At 40.9% G+C, this 13,117-nt stretch overlaps 1 protein-coding gene across 8 annotated transcripts in view; it reads right to left on the reverse strand.

Annotated features, from left to right (window-relative positions):
• The window catches only part of GLIS3 (GLIS family zinc finger 3), a 665,074-nt gene that overhangs the window by 62,150 nt on the left and 589,807 nt on the right, over window positions 1-13,117 (reverse strand). For all 8 annotated transcript variants that reach the window (XM_053656109.1, XM_053656110.1, XM_037148719.2 and 5 more), the window contains one exon: window positions 2,774-2,918. In XM_053656109.1, coding sequence (XP_053512084.1) covers window positions 2,774-2,918 — 145 coding nt within the window. The remainder of the gene's footprint in view (window positions 1-2,773; window positions 2,919-13,117) is intronic.

Raw genomic sequence — 13,117 nt, forward strand, 5'->3', positions numbered from 1 at the left:
GAACAGGTCTCCATCAAAATATTTTTATTATAAATCAATTTATGAGCACTTAAAAGTCTAAGTGCTTGACAATCACTAAACAAATATTTTCTCAATTTCGTATAACAGAATGTAAAGGGAAAGACTCCAAGTACTTTTGCCATTTAGCCAAGCCTTAATCTTTGTCAAATTGCCTTAACACTTCAGATTTTACACTTAACTAATTGATAAACAGTTTCCTTTTCCTTTGGCATTTTTCACTGTTTGGCTTCTTTCCCCAGATCTTTAGCACAGGTTTACAACTGGTGTGAACATGCGCTCTTGGCAAGTGGATTTTTAGAACTTGAAAGGAAGAAGGGAGGCTTCACATTTTTGTTTAGTTCTTCCGCCTGCCTTGCTTGGTTCTGGGTTTGTTGTCTACTCAGAAAAAAAATATCAATTTTTTTAAAAAAGGCAAGAACAAAGAAAGTAAAATAGAACCCAAGGGAAGCAGGAATAAAGCAAGAATTAGGGAAGATAAACTTTCACACTTCTGTGCTAACTTGAGAAGTATTATTCCAGGAATAAAGTTAAGGAAGATGGCTACCTGCCTGTTTTAAATGTTCCCATCGGTGCAGAAAATTCAAATAAATCTGTAAAGATTCTCTGTTGACACTGTGGCAACTCAGGCTCCTTGCCAATGATGGCAGCTTGTGAGCACTGGCTGGAGGCTCAGAGCTAAAAGCCCCAAGTCTGTTTGAAGACCCAGTGCAGAAAATGCAGAGCAGACTCCCAGACCCAGAGAATGGACTGATGGTGGCTGGGCGGGGACGGGGCTCGGAGAAAGAGGCGAAGGGGTAAAGAAGTACAAACTGGCAGTTACAAACTAGCCACGTGGATGTAAACAATATTGAGATAACACTAATATGTGTGGTACCAGCTGGGGTACTGGAAATAGTGGGGGGCCACTTTATAAAGTATGATTGTCTAACCACTATGCTGTACACCTGAAGCTAATACAAGATAATACTGAACGTAAACTGTGATTGAGAATACAAAACTTAAAAAAAATGCATCACAAACAAAAAGAATTATTTGGAATGACAAAATCATTTCAAACTAAACCTCTTAAAAACTTAAAAAACACTACCAGACATAACAAAGCACACACCAAGACAAATGTGATTCCTAAGTTTGGAAAATGGACCAGAGAGTGTATGCCACATACAGCAATGGTACTAATGGTAGAGATATGGCTTCCCAAATCCATTTCCAAGAGATTTAAATGAACGGCACCAGCCCATCACCAAAAAATATATTAGATGTTGTGCTATTTTGCAACTGACTGTGGTTAGTTTGGAGTTTTTAACTGTTGTGTTCCAGGTCTTTAGTAAAATCAAGGACTCATGGCCTGAAGAACTAGAGAGTGCTATATTGGCTGTTTGAACCAATTGTTAATTTAATGTGCTAAAATAAATGTTCATAAGTCCAATATTTGGCAAATCAAACAGACATGCAGAAACAAAATCTAGGCATGCTTTTTCATGTATATGTCTAATACAAAATATTTCTGTGTGCTGAAAACATTGTACATTGGCGTATTTCATGTGTCTATATGTACTTGTACCCAAAACCTCCATAACATTTGGAGTTTTAATCCCATGTCCTAGTGTCTCAAAAAGCAGAGGCTGTGTCATGTCCAAGAGTAAGTGGCCAAAGCAGCTGATAAAGGGCCACCAACACTGGGACAATGTGAAGTACATCTTGATGAGTGACCCCGAAATACGTACTTGCTTAGTGCCCTATCCCCAGCATTTGAATCAACTGAGAACTGTCAAGTTTAGAAAGTTATGCAAGCATGTCTTTCTCCTATTCCACTGTTATGCATCAGTAAATTCTTAATTTTTTATGGCCTATTAGTACATTTAGAAAGGGTGGGGGGACCTCTCTGCTGCCAAAACCTGGTTCTGGAATCAGATGGGGGTGGGAGTGGAATTCACAATTCACAGAAAGTAGAAAATTCCCATGGTCTGAAATGTGGAGCTGGTGGGAATTCTGCTTTCGTATTCATAGCAGGACGGTAAGAGCTCCCCGTGTGTGAGGATGCTCACCGATTCCGTCTGCAGAAGTACATCGCCGTGATGAGTGGAAAGTGCACAGAAATCCAGGCGAAGAAAGTAAATGAAAAAATAACTTCCTTATTACACATTAATCCTTTCTTATTTTTCAGTATACACATGAAATTTTCCAAATACAGAATTATCTCTTATCCAAGCCCTGGAAGAAGGCAGCTGGCCTGGCGGTGCCATTCTAGCCCAGCCTTCGGCTGACAGACAATGTTGGACATCCCTCCAAGTTAGCTTACTGGGGTGGTTTTTTCTTAGAAACCTGGGACTTCACTTTAAAATGCAAAGACGACAAGGACTGTTCCATTAAGAAATCCACCTGGAGGCTGTCACCTGCTTACAGGGAAAGCATTTCCTGTGAGTCTGTATCAGTTAGTACTTGGGGAGGTTGGGGGCACTGACCTTTCTTTTGGCAGAAGTACAGAACTAAAAGAGCTAATGTGTTATTTTACTTTGTTTCTTAATGACAAAAAAAAAACCCAAACAAACAAAAACAAAACCAGTCTGCTGCCAAACCTAGCTCAGAATTTAGACGGGAAGGTGAGGATGGGGAAAATTCACAGTCCATTGACAAAGTGAAATATAGGTGATTTCAGGAGAAACTTCTCACGTGAGCATTCTGTTTAACCAGTGTGAAGGGCCTAGAGGAAATCAGTTGGTGTGGCTGGGTCTGCCTTTGCTGTCATTACCTGGATAGAGGTCAGGCCCAGGCCCCGGGGAGCATTCCACTGCCCCATCAGCAGCAGCGTCTCGTGGGGAAGGGGCTGGCTGCAGAGGCTGCACAGTGAGGCAATCCGTGAGCAGGTCGGGATGGAGCTCTGCGCTGGGCCGCAGCTAAGAGAAGGAGAAAACAGAAGACAGATGGAAAAGGTAAGCTGTTCCTTGGAATACTCTCCTGGAATGGCACCATGCCCTAAGGTTCAATGCAATTCACTCCCCAAATATTTATCAAGTAACAGCGATGGGTTAAGCACTGGGCTTCACAGAGTCAATAAAAGGGTCAATTTTCCAATCCTAGTAACACCTGGCAGGTGCTTCAGGAAAAAAAATGTGGCTGGAGGCAGATTTGACTTTAGTCCTGATATTTTCCCTTCTGAGAACCCAACTTCCTATTCTATTTCCTTTTATTTGCTCTGTATCTTATCAGAACTTGTAGTGATAACAAAACAAATTCAACTATATTTAGACCAGATTGGGAAGTGCTTTTAAAATACAGAGATAGTACTGTGAAAATATCTTGGAGATAATTAAGAAATGTTCATTGAGATTTAGTGCCTACAAATTTTACATGACAAGAAAATACACAAGTTAAATTTTAAAATATTATAGAGCACAATTAAAAGAAAAGCCAATGTCATTAGCAGAAATAGAACCCCAACACTAGGTTACATGACAAAAAAATTTAGATGGTCATTTAATCACAATAACAAAATTAATTCTTTATTTATTAAAGACTTACAAAAAATCAAGTCATAAAAATGTTAGAATAAAGTCTAGATGGAAAGTTATTTGATCCCTTTATGAAAAAGTATTTTCAAGTGTAGTTCGAATAGAAAAAAATCACAATATAATATTTACTTACATAAAATTATTTTCTACTTATATAAAAACACAGTTCCTTAAAAACCTAGTAATATATTTGTTAGATATTGCAAATAGTTACCATCTCCAGTGCTCAAAGGGATTATATAAATTGATATTGTCTTTATCAAGACAAAACAAAACCTTTAGACATAGGGCTGGAGTACACACATTTATCCACAATTATTTTGTGTCAGACATTCTCCCAGATACTAGAAATATTTAGGGAACTTACACTCTCGAGGGGAAGAGTGGTGCAGAGAAGGCAGTCTGTGAGTGGGGTGAGGGATGGCAATTCTAGAGAAGGGATCAGATTCAGGGAAAACCTCCTGGACATGGCACTTGTAAAAAGCTTCCAGAGAAGCACAGGAGTGAGCCCTATGGACATGCCAGGGATGAACTTGCCTGCCTGTGCTGTGCCTGGATTGTCATTATCTGTACAATAGTAAGTTTGGGCTGGTGTCAGCCTGGGGCCTAGAGAAACAGGTGAAACCAGAGATGTAAGTGGCAGGGGGAGTAAGTTCAGTGTCCCCTTCTTCTTCCCTCCCAGAACAGATGACCGGGAGGGGGCCTCCCGGGTCATTTGAAACTCTTATATGACCTCTGGTCCAGGAACTAATGGTTGCCTCACCATGCAGCCACTGGCGTGAACATACGGTTTTAAAAAGGTGATACAAGATGATGATATACATAAAAAATATTCAGCACACTTACAAAAGAGGCAATGTTACAGGTTTTTTGAAACTTCTTAAATTACTAAAACCTTTAGAAAAGTAGTGGTGGTTAGGTACAATGAGGGCGTCATTCTTCAAACTGCTGGTAGAAGTGAACACTGGTACAAACTTTGTAGATGGTATCTGGCAGTAGTTTTTCCAAGATCCGTAATTCAAACCATTTGACCATAAACTTTGTCTTAAGGAAATAGCCAGGAGAAAGGTGGAGCAAGATTTATACTCAATGTTCCAGTGATATATAGCATCATTTACGGCAATATCAAAAATTAGGAAATGTTACTTAAATATCTACAATTAGGACTAATAAATGATCTTATATCAATTTGCTAGGATACTATACAACCATAAAATAATGCTTATGAAGATAAAAGCAAAACAAAATTATATATCCAAAATAATAATTATATAAAAACACATGAAATACTGTAAAAAATGTAATCCAATATTAAAACTCATTTTTGTTCCTAGTGGCAACATCATTAATTTATTTCCTCTGTTTTTTAAAAAATTCTTTCCTCTGCTTTCCAAATTTTCTGCATTCCAATGACTTGTTGGAGCTGGTTTGCACTAATCCAAGAGTGTCAACTGAGTGTATCTTTTCCAAACTTTTCATGCCATGATGTCAGGTTGATAGCTTGAAATTGATCATAATAAGAATATATGCACCATGAAAACTGGCAAATGCTACCCACTGGGGCTGATTTCTACAGAGAGCTGATTGTTAAACACATGGACACACCAGTGCCCGTGACTGGGGTCCATGCTCTGACCAGAAAGAAAAACATTCACATCCATACAAGACATCAGTAAGTTACTGCTTAGAGAGCAGTATTTCTTGGGTTTCAAAAAGCTTCATAGAGAGACAAACATATGTTCAGGTCTTAGTCCAAGAATATGAAAATGATATAGTGACCCTAAGATAGGGAAGGAGCATTTAACACATGGAGTGAATGAGACATAATTATATTATAATTTCCTCAGCTTTGCCACACTGGACTCTCTGACCAATCCTGTCTGAGTTAATGCCTAACCCTCACAGGGTCTTTACAAAGAATGTTTGTTATTTTGGTACTAACTTAACACATGCCATGTAAGAGAAACTGGAAAAAAATCAAGGCTAAGAATGAGTTCTGGTGATCACTTTTAATTTAGCTTCCTCTGTTAAAATGAGATCTGGGGCCCACATGTGTGTCTAAGCACAGGCATGAATGTCTCTCTGCTTTCTATTACCAACTACTCTTGGTTTTACAGCTATCAGTATCGATGAGGTCTTTCCGAGGAATTTCATGGCCATGGTCACTCCTGAAGTCAAAGGCAGGCAATTCTTCCTTAGCTTTAACAAGTATTCACGTTTTCCAAGAGGGTGATTCTGTACAACTTTGTGGTGAGAGTTAATTTGGTTTTCTCTGGGATTAGGCATGGTTCTAGAAACCACTCCTTAAATTGAACAAGTCTTGAGGACCTTATGCAAAACTTCCAAAGAAGGGCCATGTGCATAGAAATGCAGTACTGACATGGAAGCTGACCAACCCTCTCTCCCTCCCACCCAAATTAGATGACCAGGAAAGGGCCTTCCAGATCGTTTCAGGCTCTTAAACATTCCAGGAATTATATCTAGTAGGTGAGGCAGGGGGCACACAGCAGAAGCTTCTGAAAGGGATGTCTTTCAGTAAAATATATCTTTATATTTGGAGTAAGAAAATCAACTATGTATATAAAACAAATTACACAATGTATATTTCAAACACATCTTCTTAACTGCTAGAAATAATAAAAAGAGGAAAATTTTCAATGGAAGATGATGTCTAACTGTGCTTCTCAAACATGGGCATGCATCAGAACCACCTGCAGGCCCCAACTGGTGCTGTTGATTCTGCGGGTCTGAGGTGTGCTTCTAACAAGTTCTCAGGTCATGATGACGCTGTTAGTCTGGGGCCACACTTTCAGAATCACCAATCTCTAAGAAACCTGATGAGAAGAGCTAGATTTTTTTGGTTATGAAGAGAGGACAAATTGTGAAAATAGAAAATTATAAAAACCAAATTGTCTTTAACACAAACCTCATGTAACTGTTTTTTCCAGTCCAAGCTAATATTCTTTTTTTAAAGTATATTTCATTGATTATGCTATTACAGTTGCCCAATTTTTCCTCCTTTATCTCCCTCTGCCCAGTACCCCCTTTCCCTGCAGCAATCCCCCCTTAGTTCATGTCCATGGGTTGTGCATATAGGTTCTTTGGCTTCTCCATTTCTTATAGTATTCTTAATATCCCCTATTTTGTACCTATCAATTGTGCTTTTTAATCCCTCTACCTCTTCTACCACTCTCCCCCTTCCCTCTCCCTGCTGATAACCCTGATAACCCTCCAAATGATCTCCATACCTATGATTCTGTTCCTAATTCTGGTTGTTTGCTTAGTTTTTTCTTTGTTTGTTTAGATTCAGTTGTTGATAGTTGTGAAATTGTTGCCTTTTTAATGTTCATAGTTTTGAACTTCTTTTTCTTAAATAGGTCCCTTTAACATTTCATATAATAAGGACTTGGTGATGATGAACTTCTTTAGCTTTACCTTATCTGGGAAGCAGTTTATCTGCCCTTCGATTCTAAATGATCGCTTTGCTGGATAGAGTAATCTAGTTTGTAGGACCTTGCTTTTTATCACTTTGAATACTTCTTGCCAGTCCCTTCTTGCCTACAAAGTTTCTTTTGAGAAATCAGCTGACAATCTTATAGGAACTCCTTTGTAGGTAACTCTCTTTTTTCCTCTTGCTGCTTTTCAGATTCTCTCCTTATCTTTAACCTTTGGCATTTTAATTATGTGTCTTCTTGTGGTCCTCTTTGGGTCCAACATGTTGGGGACTCTCTGTGCTTTCTGGAGTTGCATGTCTATTTCCTTCACCAAATTAGTAAAGTTTTCTTTCATTATTTTTTCAAATAAGTTTTCAGTTTCTTGCTCTTCATCTTTTCCTTCAGGCTCCCCTATGACTCACATGTTGGCATATTTGGAGATGTGCCAGAGTCTTCTTATTCTCTCCTCATTTTTTTGAATTTTTGTTTCTTCATTCTGGGCTGGTTGACTGTTTATTTCTTCCTTATGTCTCAAGTCGTTGATTTGAACCCTGGCTTCCTTCCCTTCATGGTTGGTTCTCTGTGGATTTTTCTTTATTTTACTTATTGCAACCTTCATTTCTTCATGTTATTGCCATACTCAGTGAGTTCTCTGAGCATCCTTTTCACCAGTGTTTTGAACTCTGGATCTGATAGGTTGGTTATCTCTGTTTTGTTTAGTTGTTTTTCTTTCTTTCATTTGGGCCATATTTCTCAATTTGGCAGCCTCCCCATGTTTGTTTCTGTGTATTAGGAAGAACTGTTTTGACTCCTCGTAAAAGGCACTCATCTACATGAATGTGGCTTCTTTAAATCATTGGTTGTCTGACTTCCATACATTTTGTTTTTCTTACAGTTCTGGGTGTTATTTGTTTTGAGATTTAGTTGTAATTCTTTCAGTGGTTACACAGGGAGGTTAAGCGTGTCTGCCCACACCTCCATCTTGACCGGCAGCCCTAACCATTTCTTATTATGTCTCTCTTCAGATCTGATAATAATAAATCGTTATATAAGATCATATCTTAAAATCAATTTAAATAAATATTTTCTTTCATAGGGATAAAATTATTCAATCCAGTTTAATACCTGTTCTTAGGGGAGAGACTTGCTTTTTATGGAACCTTTACTGCTTTTTATGGAAAGAAGTGAACTTTGAGCCCACTGATTATCTAATTTAAAGGGCTTCTGTGTTGGACAACACCAAGGGCCTTTATTTGCACTGTAATCTATGTGAATCGTGCCCCCAGAGTTACTCTGTTCAGTTGTCCTAACCATCCCCCATTAGTTGCAGAGTAGCACTGTCCTTCTTTATCCTTCTCATCCATCCATTGAACAAATCTCTCTTGGGCCTTAGTCACATGCCTGGCACGTGCCTGAAACTGTTCCAGGGGTTTTAAATATATCAGCAGTCAAAACAAAGATACGTACTAAATTCTAGAGGAGTAAACAGTAATAAATTAACTAAATAAGTAAATTGTATAACAGTTGTTAAGTGTGATGGGAAAGAAGAGAAGGATGAGTGGGATTGGGAATGTTGGGGAGAACTGAGGCCTTGTTGAGGAAAGATATTTGCACAAAGACTTGAAGGAGTTGAGGAAATTAACTAAGTGCATATCAAGGGGAAGAGTGTTCAGAAGGAGAAAATTGCAATGAGGCCAGTGTGGCTGAAGAGTGGTGTGACCTAGAGAGACAGTCATAGGGAATGAGGTTTGAAAAGTGGGACGGGGGGACATGCAGGATCCTGCAGCCTTCAATTAGCACTTTGACTTTTAGTCTTGGTCCAGTAGGGAACTCTTGTAAGATCTCCACCATGTGCTTCCTGGGAGATTAATCTCATCTCTATTATTACCCACAGCCATATAGGCACTCTGCCTCCCCTTCTTTGAGAGTCCACATGAGCAGTGAGTTATGGACACACTGAAGGTTAGTTCTGTGTCAGGTTGGCTGGGCTACAGTACCCAATTATTCAACCAAATGCCAGGGTTGCTGTGGAGGAACTCTACTGATGGTGTTAGCATCTATGGTCAGTTGACTTTACATAAAGGAAATGATCTTTTATAATCTGGGTGGGTCTCATGCAATCAGTGAAAAGTCTCAAGAGTCAAAAATCTATGGTTTCCCTGCAAAAGAAGAAATTCTTTTGAACTTCGGCACCAGCTCCTGCTGTAGTCCCCAGCTTGACAGATTTCTAAGTCACTGACTCCACAGTCGCATAAGCCAATTTCTTTCTTTGAAATAAATTAATTTACCTCTCTTTTCCCCTTGCCCTAACTGGTTTTCTGGAAAAGCTTGACTCATACAGGATGCACTTAAAAACGCATGAGCAGATGATGAGTATTTCAGGTCAAGAAGGAAAGAGCATCATGCACATGAATCCCACAGAAAAGGGGTGCATGTGCTCAGTTACCATGAAAGTCTTTTAAAGACTGCATTTCAATTCAATAAATATACACAAAATCTCTATTGTGTGCTCAATGCTGTGTGTCTCACGACAACCCAAGGAGGTACAAACTGTTGTCATTTCCATTTGGAAGATGAAAAAGCTAGAATGACACAGCTAGAAAAGGTAAGGCTTGGATTCGGGCATGTCAGAATCCAAGGCCATGCTCCTGGAAGCTATAGTGGCTCAAGAAATAACCCATCCCAACATTCTTTCCCCCATCACACAGCACACCTCCCCCTTCCTCTTAGGACATTTTTATATTTTAGCCTTAAGCCTATCAGCTGATCCTGGTCTAGTTCCAAAAAGAACAAAGTGCCCGCACCTTCTCTGGAAAAGTTTCCGGTGTAACTCATCACCACTGTCCAGGGGTGGGTGTCCAACTTTTTCGCGTCTCTGGGCCACATTAGAAGAAGAATTGTTCTGGGCCACACATTAAATACATTGTGACACATTATCATAAAAAGTCTCATAACGTTTGAAGTAACTTTATGATTTTGGGCCGCATTCACAGTCATCCTGGGCCACATGCAGCCCGCAGGCCACAGACTGTGTACCCCTGACACCATACCCTTCAGGGAAGGGGGTCTCTGTTGGAGCAGAGACGGAGAAACAGAATGGACCCTCCCCTGTCCGCTCCCCTGGAGGTTTGTCAGCTGGTTTGGCCCTGGGCCAATAATATGATTATCTGCAGTTGAGAAAAATTAAGCATGGATCATGTTCTTCCTTGAGATCTACATCCTAAGCACATGTACAGTGGCCCCAGAACACCTGAAATGAGATCTTGACCCAGGGGTGTCCCTGCCTGCAGCAGCCCTCCCCAAGAGGGGACATGTCACTTCATCTCTCTCCTGATTCGCTGAGCCCCTGCTCCTCCCTTGGATCTTCTTCCTCTTCCCGCTCCTGTCTTGGGGAAGCTGAGCCCGACCGTGTGGGAGGTCACGCTTCTTCATGCTCCCCCATGCTTTCAGATGTGGGGTCAGGAAAGGCCTCTGTGAGGAGAGCACATTATGGGCTGAGACCTGAGAGAAGTGAGAGAGTAAGACATGCAGCCTGAGCACTGTATGCAGATGAAACACAGAGGAGAGGTCTCCAAGGCAGGGACAAGCTGATGGGCTCTAACAACAGTCAGTCACCTGGAGAGGGGAGAGCAAGGGAGCAAAGGAAAGGGTGTGGGGCTTGGGATCAGAGCAATAGCCAGAGATCAGGCCATGTCCAGCCTCTGACACAGGAAGATTTAGTATTTGATTTCATTGTAACAGCAAGCCAATGGGAGGGTGGGGGTGTGAGCAGGAAAGCAAGTGGTTTGTTTTACATTATAAAAGGACAGCTCTGGAAAATTGATGGTAGGAGGTCAAGAGAGTCCAGTGAGGGATTATTTCAATAATCCAGATGAGAGATGCTGATGGAAGTGAGAGGTGGTAAGAGGCAGGCAGTTTGTGTTTTGAAAGTGGAGCTGAATGAGGTGTGGAACCTGAGGGGAAAAGGGGAATTGAGGATGGCCCCCGGTCTGGGCAACAGGAATAGCAAAGGGGAAGAGAAGAATAGGTCACAGGTAAATCAGCAGGTCGGTTTGGGAAGTGTTAGTTTTAGATAATCCCAGGACACCCAGGTGAAGGGGACCTGCAGGCAGCTGGACTACAGAGGGTGGAGTCAGGGTCAAAGATGGGCTGGACCACTTATAGCAGCCCATTGGCTTTACTTCTCCTCCAGGTTCTCTTCCCTATCAATCCATCCTGGGATTTCAGAACGATTCTCCTAAATAGTTTATAATGCCATACACAAGAAACAAATGTCCTCTCCTACTGTTTGAAACATCAGTCCCAAAAGACCAGAGCAGCCTCTGTGATGTGATTCCACCATATGCCTTGGATAGACGCTTCCTCCAGGCCCCGACAAAAGCCCTTGCTCCTTTCAAGAGCACTATCTCGCTGTTTGTGAACATTGCATTTATTATGCTCTTCACCTCTCTTGCCTGGAATGGTTTCCCTCCTCCCAATGCAAGATTCAGTTTACTGCTCACCTCCTGAATAAAGCCCCTTCTGACCAGGCCAGCCCATGCTGGGTACAGGGAGAGCTGCTGAGTCTGTTTTGAACAGTTTTGCAACAGGACATGTGCATCGAGTTTTGTTTCCTGTTAGGAGTTTAGCCTGCACCTGGCAGGGTGGGACCAGCATCTGAGTAAACTGTTCAGTGCCAACTGGATTTCTAAGAACGAGACACAATTCTTTATCTAAAGGAGGTCACGATCACTTATGGCATATGTATGTGTGTAAAAAATACAATGAGTTCCACAGTCTGCTTCCAGCAGCACCCAACTTAGTCAACATCCCCCAATTTGTTGGATGTGGTTCAGGAACGCAGAGAGCCCATCAGCGGCACTTACAGGATGCTCGGATGCACACTACTCCCTTCTCTTCAGTACTGGAGGGGCCACACACCAGGGCTATGGTAACTAGATGTTTACTGAAAGTGAAGTGTTCTGAGATATCATGGGTAACACTGAGAGCATAACTGTGGAGTCTAAATTAAAAACAAAAGCACAATTTACAAGAATAATCGGCATTCGAAGGGGCTTCAGGGATCACTGGGGCCAAACCTTAACTCTTGCACTACTTTCCAAGAGTATCCCTGGTAAGTGGATCTCACACTGCTTGATTCCCAATAGTAATGGGCAACTTCTTCACCTTGGCAGTTAGCTTCAGTTTTATACAGTTCCAGTTGTCAGGAACTTTTTTGCGTAATGAGTCCCAATCTAGCTCTCAGCAACTATTCATAAACCTGCAGTAAGGCTCATGGACTTACTAGGAAGAAATGAGACAGCTCTGACTCTCAAAAACCAATCTGTGAGACTTAGAGTGTTAACAATCCTGATCTTCAACGATCCATTTTAGGGCTTAATTTCTATCCAGGTGCGCATAAACAAATTGGCTCTTTAGCTTCTGTACAATTTCCCATTATGAAAATATTTGTTCCAAATGATAGTTTTTCAATGTTAATAATGAAATCACCCATCATGGCTTGACAAGTTTCTCCCATTTGGAAATTTAAGCTGCTTCCATAACAATGCATAGATTTTTCCTAATATATAAAAACAAGGCACCGTCAATTGCAATTTTTATTTGTTTTTTTGTTCAAGACTATTCTGCTAATGTTTATAAGCTCTTGAAACAAGAGACGGAAATTCTACTCCCATCATTTTCCCATTTCAGATATGACTGAATAGTTGTCCAAGATTAAGTGAGTCAAGTGGAAATAATTAGGAAAGGGAAAAGGGCCCAGATTCTTCCATTTTCGGTTCTATTACATTTTATTCCAAGAGCAAAGGCGCTCTGTCGGTCTGAAGTGAGATGTACTTCCAAAGACAATGGGGCACCAGTCAAAGGCCTTTTGTTTTCCTCTTCTCCAATGAGCGCGGTCTATCTGGCTGCACATGCCTATGCATCGCCTGGTAGGGATTCATTCCTTTGTTCTCCAGAAATCGAATGCTACCAAAACATACTTCTGGAGAGACTCAGCCAGACGGGAGGACAAGCAGGCTTTTTTCCCTGGAGAGTTAAGGTTTAGCACTAGAACATTCGCATCAAGCGCTCTCTATGACACTTGGAGCAGTATGGACCCCAGGGAATTAACTCACTGCCAAAAGGCTTAAGAATAATTATAATGAATTA

Source organism: Artibeus jamaicensis, unplaced genomic scaffold (assembly GCF_021234435.1).
Source record: "Artibeus jamaicensis isolate MK-2021 breed Jamaican fruit bat unplaced genomic scaffold, CSHL_Jam_final scaffold_1964, whole genome shotgun sequence".
Classification (NCBI taxonomy): domain Eukaryota; kingdom Metazoa; phylum Chordata; class Mammalia; order Chiroptera; family Phyllostomidae; genus Artibeus; species Artibeus jamaicensis.